The sequence below is a fragment of the Chlorocebus sabaeus genome, chromosome 21 (assembly GCF_047675955.1).
Source record: "Chlorocebus sabaeus isolate Y175 chromosome 21, mChlSab1.0.hap1, whole genome shotgun sequence".
In the NCBI taxonomy this organism is placed as follows: Eukaryota; Metazoa; Chordata; class Mammalia; order Primates; family Cercopithecidae; genus Chlorocebus; species Chlorocebus sabaeus.
In genome coordinates, this window is record NC_132924.1 from 112,687,330 (window position 1) to 112,699,819 (window position 12,490).

Below are 12,490 nucleotides of genomic sequence, written 5' to 3' on the forward strand. Positions count from 1 at the left end.
AGGAAAGGCATTTGGGGACCTTTATAAGACTTACTTAAGACTTACTTATGCTGCTGTGTATGTAGATTTTAAGAGTCCAGACTCTGAAGCCAGGTTGCTGGCTGTAAAGCCCAAGACCATCTCTCATGAACAAGAAAGGGCTTTGGGTAAGAGAATTAATCACTCTGTGCCTCAGTTTCCTCCTCTAAAATGGAAATGATAATAATAAAACCTATCTCACAATGATGCTGGGAGGATGAAGAGTTATGGTGTGCTTAGTACAGCCTGGCATATAATAAATGTTAGCTATTAGTAATGATGTTATTTATTAACAACATTATCAGCAGAGGGAAAGCATGCCTTAGAACTTAAGGCTAGGTGTGTCCTGAGTAATTTTTTTTTTCTGATGTATTCAAAAGTAGGGAGCAGAATGCAATGTGAGAGAATGGAAATCCTGTTCTTGGACCCTATGCTTTTGTGGGATGTCATTTTCCCTTACCCACAACTCTGGCCCAACCATCACACTAAGTTACCAGCTACTTCTACTTTACCCCAGTCCCAAGCCAGATCTGGATGGTCTCAGTGCTGTGGAGAAGAGGGGTGTTATTATTTGACAACTGCCTTTTGATGAGAAACTCTTTTAGTTTTGCAGAGCCTTTGTGACACTCTTTGGAGTGGATTGCTGGCTGTCACATGACCAGCAGGATGGCGGTGGCCACCCCCCCATCTGGTCAGGGACCACAGTTCTCCAGCCTGGCAGAAAGACATCCATGGGAAGGACAGCCTGCTGGGGAGACTCCACCTGACATAACGCCTGCATTAGAGGGGTGCTCCTTCCTCCTATTTCTCAGATGCCTTTGATACCTGATGGAGCAGATGGCAGATGGGGACAGGTAGTTTGGGGTTAGGGAGTTAAGATCAGGCGTCTCATGAGGGCTGGTGGGAAAAACAAATATCTTCAAGGAGGTAATGAACAAAACCATGCTGATTTTTGTCAAGAAGCTCACAGGTCTGGCTATGGATGCCTTAGCCTTAGGGCTTGGCAAGGTTTGTTTTCGGACTCCCAACAGCTCTTTCACCCTAAGGAGAGCTTCAAGAATGCAAACGGCCCCCAGGGGGCAGCAGATTCCAGGTGGCCTCTCCTAGAATTTGGGCAAAGGGAGATGGCAGGCTGGGAAGAAAAGCTAGGCCTGAGCAGGGCAATGTGCCACAAGGATGGCCTAGGGAAAAAGGGTGAGAAGGGGAGGGGCTGAAATGCAGGTGGCACTGACTCTTCAGTGACAGGAGGGACCTTTTAAAAAGAATGGACATAAGGTATTCACATTTCAAGTACACACACATCCACACAGAAGTCTTGTCATTCCAGATTGACATTAAGACCAAAAATCTGGGGGCCCTTCTTTGGGGGAACTAGGAAGATTGAAACATGGAAGTAGGAGTTACAGTTTCTTAGACACTAGAGGCAGTCTCAGCCTGGACTTGGAGATTATCCATTCAATAAATATTGCCTGGGTGTCATCCAGGTTTCAAGCAGTATGTTAGCTGCTCGTTCTGCCAATTTCCTGGAAATCTGTGGGAAGAAAACCTTAGCTTCCTGATCCCATTTAGTTCCAGCTGCTGGGATTCTGGTGATAGGCTGATGAACTGATTTTCTCCATGACTCGGAGAAAGGACAGGTTTTATCTGTCCCAAAAGGAGATCAGGTAGATCCAGCCATGTGGGGATGAGGGGAAGGGCCTGAACTGGGTGATTCCCTGAGTCCTTCCCAGTTCTAGAATCTTTATTTTTTTTTTTTTAGATTAAATCCATGTTTCCATGATCTTTTTCTTTGTTTTCTGAGACGGGGTCTCACTCTGTCCCCTAGGCTGGAATGCAATGACATAATCATAGTTCACTGCAGCCCTGAAGTCCTGGGCTCAAGTCAATTATCCTACCTCTGCCTCCTGAGTAGCTGAGACTATAGGCATGCACCACTACACCCAGCTACTTTTTGTATTTTTTGTAGAGACGGGGTCTCACTGTGTTGCCCAGGCTAGTCTTGAACTTCCTGGCTTTAAGTGATCCTCCTACCCTGACTCCCAAAGTGCTGGGATTATAGGCATGAGCCACTGTGCCTGGCCAGTTCTGGAATTCTTTACGAGGCAGATACCAGGCATAAAAGGATCATAGCACCCCCTTCCCCCTATTCTCACATCAGGTCAGAGGAAAGCAGTAAGGGGAACCATCTCAGAGAGAATGCCCCTCACCAGTCCTTTCTGGGACCTGTCAATGGGGCCCGTAGTCAACACAAAATGTGCCTGGGTCCCTCAAAGGAAATAACCTTGGATGCAAATACTTTGTTCAGTTGTTGAATATGACAGCAGGAATTTGGTCTCCTGACTAGGTATGATGGAAAATACAACTTCTGAGGCTCACACCGTGCAGCCCCACCTCTTTCCCCTCTGCTCCCCACTTACCTGGTTGTGGACAGTGGTCAGCTGGTTGTTAAAGGTCATGGTCAGATTGGTGGATGTGCTGGGGGCCACGTGCGTGATGAAAGGGGTTTTGCTCTGGTTCACTGTGTCATACATATTCACCCGACGCTTGCAGATCTCCATGTTCTGGAAACATGATTTGACGCTGTTCATGCAAAAGGCAGAGGCATATAGAGACACAGGGGAGGGGAAGAGGGTAACATGGGATGAAGGGGAGAAAACAGAGAAAGAAAAGGAGAGAAGGGTTAATTCAGGAAACAGGACAAGCAGGGAGACTAAACTTGAGGTCTAAGTTTCTTGGATTGCTTGTGCAAAGTCTGTGCATTTGCAACAGGCATGGTTATTTAGATGAATTTCCTCTAATGCCCTACTACCCTTTCTCCATGTAGGTTCTACATATCACAACAAAACTGTCTGCTCACACTGCATACTCACTCAGATCCACCTGCAGCGTCACTGCTCATTCTCAACTCTCAGCCTGCTTTCTGGCCCATGAACCAAAGCATAAGCTCTCTGAATGGGAACATTAAGCAGTCACTTACAACCTGTTATAACCCGCCTCCACCTTTCCCAAACACAACCCTTGTGCTCACCTTCTTCAGCTACCCTGGGTCACCAGCACCACCTAGGGGATGGCCAAAGAACTCTCCAACCCAGTATGGTGACCCTATTGCCATGCTTTCTCCCACAGGAGTTGTGCAGGTAGATAATGGAAACAGTAATAATACTAACAATTAATAATAGTGGTTAACATTTATTAGTGTCCTAATAATAATACTCTGCAACTTCTCACTCGGTCCAGCGACATCAATAAGACAGAGACATGATTCTTGTCCCTACTTTACGAGTAAGGCTGAAGCTTAGGGAGGTAGGGAGTTTCCCGAGGATAGGTAATCACTAGCTACTTTCGCATATACACATACGCACTGTTTCACCAACTTCAGCCTTCATTTTCATGTCTAAGTCTTGTCCAGTTACATGAAATATAAATTTTCTCCTTTTCTTCCCCCATTGCATCTGTGTATCAAAACAAAACCCCAACTACAAAAGTAAAGTATAAAAGTGGTGCTGAAACCAGCATCAAGGAAAAGGAGAGCCACAAGTGGCCTCAACCACCCAAATTCTTGAAAATTGACCAAAAAGTGTCCTTCAGAATTTATACAGCGCTTCTCATTCATTTCTTGTAGTTAAACTTACTTTTCCTCAAATGCTAATATTCCAGATAATAAAATCCCTTTTAGTCTGTGTGGGGTAGCTCTTGCCTTAATCCCAGCACTTCGGGAGGTCAAGGTGGGAGAAGTTCAAGGGCTCAAAACCAGCTTGGACAACATAGGGAGACCCCATTCTCTATTAAAAAAACATAAAAATTAGCTGGGTGTGGTGGCACATGCTCATGATCCCAGCTACTTAGGAGGCTGAGGTCGGAGAATCACTTGAGCCTGCAAGGTCGAGGCTACAGTGAGCCATGATTATGCCACTATATTCCAGTCTGGGTGACAGGGCAAGATCCTGTCTCAAAAAAAGAAAAAGAAAAAGAAAAAAATCCCATTTAATTTTCAATTCAAAATGTCTATTTTACTTATAAAAAATGTAATAACTGAATATAAAAGTAAAATAAAAGTTTTCTACTATTTTAGGATTACAAATGTGTACTACTTCAGCACTCTGTGAGTATGCTATCTTTGGGGCTAAGCAGGTGTCTGTGGGCTATTCCCAAACATCCTTGCTGTGAAAAATGCATTCCAAGTTTCAAACAACTGACTGAGACGCGACTTAGAGAGTCCTACTTCTTTCTAAGATTCTGACCACTTACACTGCCCGCGTCACGCACACGACATAACCATTTACCAACTGATGATGCTGGAGAGAAAAGAAAACATATTGCACGATATCCCATAGCTAAAAATACTCCTAATAATGCTGTTACTGCCAGTGTGTTTTCAGCTCCTACTAAGCACCAAGGTCTTGCGCGTGGAGGCTTTAGCATAAAACCAATGTATTTTGTATTCTTTTTGGAATGGGTTTAAAGCACTTGATGGTTTCGTGCCAATTCAACATAAAATTTTCATACTCCTTCAGAATTTTCTAACTGAAATATTTCAAGTTTTGGGTTTTAGGAAAGGGCAAGTACTTTCACTTTAGGTTTATAAGAAAATTGGTTTTAAAAACATTGTGCACTGGAATCCTGGTATGGAGAAAGGAGTGGGGTCTCTTTCACCTAGTAATCCAGTAGCTGTGGCTCAGCTCCCAGGGTGGGGGCGCTAAAGCAGCACGGGCCTGGAGGTTTATCCTTGCCCTGGAGTTCTTCAAGGTCTTCCCAGCAAGTTCTAGAGAACTTTAGGGACCAGGCCTACTTTCAAGCAAGCCTAGGTGTGTTCAGAGACCCACCGTTCCTTCTTAGGCTCATTTCTGAGTTCTAACTTGCCAGTGCCCCTCTTGGGTGCCAGACAAAGTTCTGAATTGGTTGCTGATGCTCACCATCTCCATGTGACCAAGCCATGAAACACTCTACTGATGCTTCCTTACAGAATCCAGAGGTGGATAGACTCTGAGGTCATTAAAGCCCCAGGCTTTATGGGGGTGGCTATCTGACTGTTTTGGTGCAGACGACTAACAGGACCTCTGTAGAGGGCACCCCTACCCTCAGTCTCCTATCCATAGCTGTTTCTCAGTCATCCCATTTTACCCCTGATATCAAAAGACAGAACTCATGGGAGCCCTATCCAGTAAATTGCCAAGTTTGCCTTTCTTGGGGTACAGACGGACAGCTCTGTGGCTGACCCCTATGGCACTCGGAAACAGGACAAATCCAGGCCAGGTGCAGTGGCTCACGCCTGTAATCGCAGCACTCTGGGAGGCTGACGCGGGCGGATCACCTGAGGTCAGGAGCTCAAGACCAGCCTGGCCAACATGGTGAAACCCTATCTCTATTAAAAATACAAAAATTAGTTGGGCATGGTGGTGTGTGCCTCTCGTCCCAGCTACTCGGGAGGCTGAGGCAGGAGAATCGCTTGAACCTGTGAGGTGGAGGCTGCAGTGACGCAGTGAGCAGAGATCGTACTGCTGCACTCCAGCCTGTGCAACAGAGTGAGACTTGACCTCAAAAAAAAAAAAAAAAAAAAAAAAGAAACGGGACAAATCCCCTAACAAAAGTAGGGGAGGGATGGGTCCAGATTCCTTCTCTGTATGGGAGTTTAGCTGTTTCAAGCATCCTTTTACATTAAAGAGGCACTATCTGATTCTTGCAATGCCATTTGACTTGCAACGCTGAGTAAGACACAAAACTGAAATGGAGGCAGCACTATCCGTGGTGGTGCTGCCCACTCACTTCCTGTAGGCCAGGAAGGGGCGGGTCCAGCCTTGAGACCCAGCCCCCTCTGACTCTGGAAACAGCAGGGCCCGCCATGACACACACAATTCTCACATCTCCAGGCTCTTCTCACAGGATTCCCTTGCCCTGCTGATCCTTACAGAATCTGTTGTTCTCTTGAGCACACCCCTTTTCCTTGCAGATGTAGGATGTATTTATTTATTCTTTCACATCCCAAGTACCTCAGGGTTGAGAGGCTGAAGTGAGACCCTCCATTAGCTTCCCATCCACCAATGGCTTCCTTTTTTTTTTTTTTTTTCTGACGGAATCTCGCTCTGTCTCCCAGGCTGGAGTGCAGTGGTGCTATCTCAGCTCACTGCAACCTCCGCCTTCTGGGTTCAAGCGATTCTTGTGCTTTAGCCTCCGAAGTAGTTGTAATTACAGGTGCTCCCCACCACGCCTAGCTAATTTTTGTATTTTTAGTAGAGACGGGGTTTTACCGTGTTGTCCAGGCTGGTCTCAAGTTCCTGACCTCAGGTGATCCGCCCCCCTTGGCTTGCCAAAGTGCTGGGATTACAGGCGTGAGCCACTGCGCCCGGCCATGACTTCCTTTCCTCTCCCCTTCGTTCACTGAGGCCTTTGCCACTGGCTGGATCTTCCACTCCAAGCCATTCCCTGCCTCGCCAGGAAGGCTTCAGAAGTCACAGGTTCCTTGTCAAACACGCTAGCTTCCTGCTTATTTCTCATATCCAGTGACTCTTGTCCTCAACCCAGTACAGCAACTCATTCCCTGGACCGTCAAACCTGAAATTGCTCCACCTCCAGAAACTAAGTTCAAGCATCCTGTTTCCCAGCCACATTCTTCCTCCGTCCGGCTCATTCCACTATGACTATGATAACCCTTCTCTGCATTGACTAGAACACCGCGTTTACTTGGATCCCCTCCCATCTTCACTTCCTTTCCCTTTGAGCAAAGCCTCCAATAGCCATCATTCTGAATTACAGTTACTGTCTGGCTAGCCTCATCAGCTTCCTTGTCAATCTGTCGTCTTCTCTTATCAGCATGGCAAAAATTCCACCTGGACAAACCCAGATCAGGAGACTGATCTGTCTTCTCTATGCCTTCAACTGGGGAGATCAGTTACACTATAAACGATTTATGTCCAACCTCAGGGCTCAACAATTCCACTGTATTTCTCTGGTCAGTTTGCTCTGCCACCTTGTGCTCCAGCTACTTAAATTTTCTACCCTTCTTAAACCACTCTCCACCTTGTTCTCAACAGATAACCTCATTGCCTACTTCTGAGAAGCAGAAGCTGTCTGACAGGACTCCCTCAACTTTTCTCCACCAGACCAGCACATCCGCTGCATCCACACACCCCTCTTCCATCCATCCTTCCAGTGACACTGGCCCATCCCTGTGCTCTGAACCCTGTCTAAAAAACAATCCCCCTGACCCCTCCCCAGTCACCCCTCTATTTCTTCTTTTGCATAGCCTCACTTCATGAAAGGTTGCTATTTCTTCCCCTCTCATTTGGTCTTTCAACCTGCTAAACTGGTTTCTGCTTTTACCACTCCACTGAATGGCTGCCACTGCGTTACTGACAACTTGCGAATTGTTAAACCCAATGGACATGTTTTTTCTAGACTCATTTCACTTGTGTGGCAGCAGACAGATCTCTGCTCAGCACAGATCTAACCAGCTATTCCCCTGCTTAAGAATCATTTAATGAGTTCCCATTGCTTTTTGGATCAAGATTAAAAACCTTAACATGTACGGCCTGCCCTGGCTGACTGGGTGCCTCACTGTCTCACCTACTGCCTTCTGGGATGGGTGCATGGTCCTGCCCATGGGGGAGTGTCCTGTCCACCCAGGCAATGCCCTGCCTGCTCATGCCCATCCTCTTCCTTATCCTTCACAGGCCACTTCCTGGGAGTCTTCCTGGTCTGCCCCAAAATGATGCTCCCCTGTGGTATGCTCTCATCACACCTGATACTTGTCCTGGGAGCAGACTGCTGATTTGGGCATCACTTGTTTTATACCATTGTCTCCTGTGGATTGCAAGCTCCAGTGGGCAGGGCCGTCTGCTCTGCTCACCACTGTACCCTAGCACACAGCACACTGAAGAAACGAATGAACAAATCCAAACCCAAACTAGAATGGGTCCACTCTGGGATGGTTCTGGGAGCAACCTTTGGCCCTGAGACTGGTTTTGCTTTACAGAGACTACCATTTCGGGCACCTCTCTTCCTGCACAGATACCCAGAGTCAGGTTCATCCAGCTCTGTGCTCTCCTCTTCCTTCCTTTTCAGTGTGAAGCCAACTGCAGGCCAGGAACCCAATCCAGCCACTGCCCACTTTCTTTCTTTCTTTTTTGAGAGGGAGTCTCGCTCTGTCACCCAGGCTGGAGTGCAGTGGTGCGATCTTGGCTCACTGCAAGCTCCGCCTCCCGGGTTCACACCATTCTCCTGCGTCAGCCTCCAGAGTAGCTGGGACTACAGGTGCCCACCACCATGCCCAGCTAACTTTTTGTATTTTTAGTAGAGACGGGGTTTCACCATGTTAGCCAGGATGGTCTTAATCTCCTGACCTCATGGTCTGCCTGCCTCAGCCTCCCAAAGTGCTGGGATTACAGGCATGAGCCACTGTGCCCGGCCTCTTTTTTTTTTTGAGACGAAGTCTTGCTCTGTCACCCAGGCTGATGTGCAATGGTGCAATCTCGGCTCACTGCAACCTCCGCCTCCTGGGTTGAAGTGATTCTCTTGCCTCAGCCTCCCAAATAGCTGGGATTACAGGTGCGCCCCACCATACCCAACTAATTTTTGTATCTTTAGTAGAGACAGGGTTTCACCATGTTGGCCAGGCTGGTCTCAAACTCCTGACCTCAGGTGATCCACCTGCCTTGGCCTCCCAAAGTGCTAGGATTACAGGCGTGAGCCACCATGCCCGGCCCTGCCCACTTTCATCAATGTTTTATTAGAATGCGGCCTCACTCATCTGTTTATGTATTGCATCTGTGGCTGCTTTCAGCTACAGTGACAGCAGAGTAGCTGTTACCGAGACCTTATGGCCGCAAAACCTAAAATATGTAGTGTCTGGGCCTTTAAAGTTTGCTGATCCCTGGTACGAATCATCAAACAGGACACCTACTGTGTGCTGTGGGGAAAATCCAGTAAGTGTGTCATGGTGACAAAGGGATGGTTCAGGGTTTCGATTGGAGTGATTCTCTTGTCAGCGTCAATAGTCAGCATCTTCTTCAACAGGTCAATGAACTCTCGCCGGTCAGCCTTTTCCACCAACATGTCGCTCCCTTCCAAATCTGTTGTCATGTTCACCTGGACGCAAGTAAGGACAGGTTACCAAGGATGACCCCAGCATGCCTCCCCTCTCCTGGCTCCCCTTATTTTTTGCCCTGCAACTTTCTCCTGATCTCTCAAGCCCCCTTTCTCAGTTCCCAGGAACTCTGCCCCATGGGAGGCACCACCCACATGTTGTCATTGCCCACAGGATGTGGCTTTTCTCTCTGCAGGAAAGGCAGAAAGGGGCTGTGCCCCAGGAAGGGGAGAGGGCCGCTGCTGGGACCTGCAAATATAGCTGAATGACAGGATGTAAACTGCTCCTGCTTTCATCAGTTAAGTTGAAATGCAGCTTTCATCACTCCTCATTAAAAATAACCACAAGATGAAAAGAGTCCTGCAGACTGGCTGCATAACAATAGGAGTGTTAATAGTATCGAACACTACCCTTAACAAAGGCTAAGATGATAAATTTTATGCTGTGTGTTTGCCACAATTTTTAAAAAAGACTCACAGCCAAGCAGTAGAAATAAGATGCAAAAAAGTCTATGTATGTATGTATTTAACCTTTAGAGGGAAGTGGAAGGGCCTGAGTGTGCCCCTCCTCCACCTACAGCATATCATCCTTCTCATGGCTCCCCCAGTTAGGGCCAGAATTATTTTAGTCCCTGTGTTCAATGGAGTCACCTCTGGCCAAGACAGGCAGGATATCTGAATACAGGATTTTTCTTCCAAGGGTGAGTCCATACTACAATCGCTTTTAAAAGGCTTGTTTTGTGGTGATTTGTATATTTTCCAGAACATGGTCTGGAAACCAATTTCAGTTTTCTCAGAAAATCAAAGTTACTAATCAACTGACAGGCACACTTTACTCAGAATCATGATTTTTGGTTATACTCATCTACAGTAAGAGGGGTGCTAAGTGTTTACTGGTGTATGGCTTTTTTTTTTTTTATTATTATACTTTAAGTTCCAGGGTACATGTGCACAATGTGCAGGTTTGTTACATATGTATACACGTGCCATATTGGTGTGCTGCACCCATTAACTCGTCATTTACATTAGGTATATCTCCTAATGCTATCGCTCCACCCTCCCCGCTCCCCACAATAGGATCCGGTGTGTGATGTTCCCCTTCCTGTGTCCAAGTGATCTCATTGTTCAGTTCCCACCTATGAGTGGAGAACATGCGGTGTTTGGTTTTCTGTTCTTGCGATAGTTGGCTGAGAATGATGTATGGCTTTGTTTCTCATTGCTTTAAAGAGAAAATTCACTTTGGATTGTCCTGGTTTCAGACTAGTTTTCACACTAAAAATAGCTGAAGTTCTAGAATTTTCTCTGGGGCACAAAGGTGAGAGCCTGTGGTCCCTGCCAGTGAGCTGAGACTGTGTAGCAGATTGAATTGTATCCCCCTAAAAGTATATTAAAGTCCCAGTCCCCAGTAGGTGTGAATGTGACCTTATTTGGAAATAGGGTCTTTGCAGAGGTAATCAAATTAAGATGAGGTCATACTCGATTATGGTGGGCCCAGTGACAAGGCAAGGGAGATGTGGACACAGAAGCACAGAGAAGACACAGGATAAAAGCCATGTGAAGAAGGAAGCAGAGATTCTTAGAGGGATGCAGCTACAAGTCAAAGAATGCTGAGGATAGCCAGAGCTGCCAGAAGCTGGGAGACAGACATGGATGCTCTTCCCCAATGGCCTTTACAGTGAACAGAGGCCTGCTGAAGCCCAACTTCCAATTTCTGGCCTCCAGAACTGTGGGGGAGTGAAAATCTGTTGTCTTAAGCCATCCAGTTCATGGTACCTTCTACCAGCTGCCCCAGGAAACATATACACTCAATCATGAGCATTAAATCCATGGGTACTAATGGGCTGGAATTCTTCTCACGATAACATCAGGAAGATTGGCCAGTACTGTATTACAAGTGGGAACCAATAAACTGGAATGAATTTTTTTTTTTTTTTTTTGAGACAGAGTTTTGATCTTGTTGCCCAGGCTGGAGTGCAGTGGCGTGATCTCAGCTCACTGTCTCCTGGGTTCAAGTGATTCTTCTGCCTCATACTCCCAAGTAGCTGAGATTGCAGGCACTCACCACCATGCCCAGCTGATTTTTGTATTTTTAGTAGAGACGGGGTTTCGCCATGTTGGCCAGGCTGGTCTTGAACTCCTGACCTAAGGTCATCCACCCACTTCAGCCTCCCAAAGTGCTGGGATTACAGGCATGAGCCACCATGCCCGGCCAACTGGAATGATTTTTATGGAGCTGGTATGACGTTTTAAAAATGTTTTACACACCAAATAGTATTCTTACTGAGGTTGGCTGTAACTGTTTAAGGTCAAGGTCAACCACTGCAGTTGAATAATGTGGATTTCAACCCATTATCTTATATTACTGTTGCCGAAGTCTTGCTGCCCTTGGTTTTAAAGGGCTTACATTTCATACTCACCCATGAAGCTTACCTGGGCCATATCATCTAAGCAGTTGAAAATGTATTTTCTTGCTTCTTTTGACTTAATCCCTGTCTCTGCTTCATGGTCATCTGGTGTCTGCCAAGACAGGCAAAAGCCAATTGGTAATGTGACTTAGCTCCTCACCACTGGGACTCAAGCCTGGAATTCCTGTGTCTCACAGAGGGTCTCTTTCCCACCTTTCAGAAGAGATTTTGATTCTTCAGTGGCCTGCACTGCAATTCCTTTCTCTCTTCATCCACACCAACCCATCCCTCCTCCTTCCCATGCACATGTGTCAGGGGCCGGCTGTCAGTCAGGTACGGAGCAGTCTTGCTCCATACCACAAGCTGATCAAGGTATGCTATATCCTTGATCAGCTTACAGCCTTCTCTGAGTCTAAGGAATAAGACAAGATTCCATTGTGGAAAAGCAAAGGACTTTTCCATGCATTTTCCAATTTTATTTAATAAACCCTTATGCACATAGCTCTTGCTACGTGCCAGACATTGTTCTAAAGCACATTTATTCATTTAATAGTTTTGACAACCACATTAGGTAGCACAATTACTATCCCCATTTTCCAGATGGGGAAACAGGAAGAGAGAACTCAAGGCACTTGCCGTGGTCACATGGCCAATAGATGGCAGCTGGTCCCAGAGTCTGTGGTTGGGCTGCCCCTCTATTGGTGGCTGAGACATAGACGTACATTCCCCAAATGGCTGGGGAAACTGCTGTTTCCAGTTACTATGGGTTTTTGGACTCTTCCATGAGGTAATCCAGAGGTAATTAATCCTTAAAATCTTACTCAAGGACAGCACACCTGGAGCGGCTTAAGTCCTGGGAGAACAGCTGGACATGTGGGACTGAGGTTCTTCAATAAAACCCAGCAGCGAACTCCAGCCTCACCCTCCTCCACTGGAGGACTCTTTTTACTGGACACTCACCCTCACAGTTGCTAAATGCCAGGCCTCCC

The 12,490-nt window shown here is 46.6% G+C and overlaps 1 protein-coding gene across 4 annotated transcripts in view; it reads right to left on the reverse strand.

The window, feature by feature from the left end:
- Window positions 1-12,490, reverse strand: part of HIPK2 (homeodomain interacting protein kinase 2) — a 220,526-nt gene that overhangs the window by 57,346 nt on the left and 150,690 nt on the right. For all 4 annotated transcript variants that reach the window (XM_007983125.3, XM_007983123.3, XM_007983126.3 and 1 more), the window contains exons 5-7: window positions 11,527-11,613; window positions 8,915-9,099; window positions 2,436-2,598 (exon numbers count right to left, since the gene is read on the reverse strand). In XM_007983125.3, coding sequence (XP_007981316.1) covers window positions 2,436-2,598; window positions 8,915-9,099; window positions 11,527-11,613 — 435 coding nt within the window. The remainder of the gene's footprint in view (window positions 1-2,435; window positions 2,599-8,914; window positions 9,100-11,526; window positions 11,614-12,490) is intronic.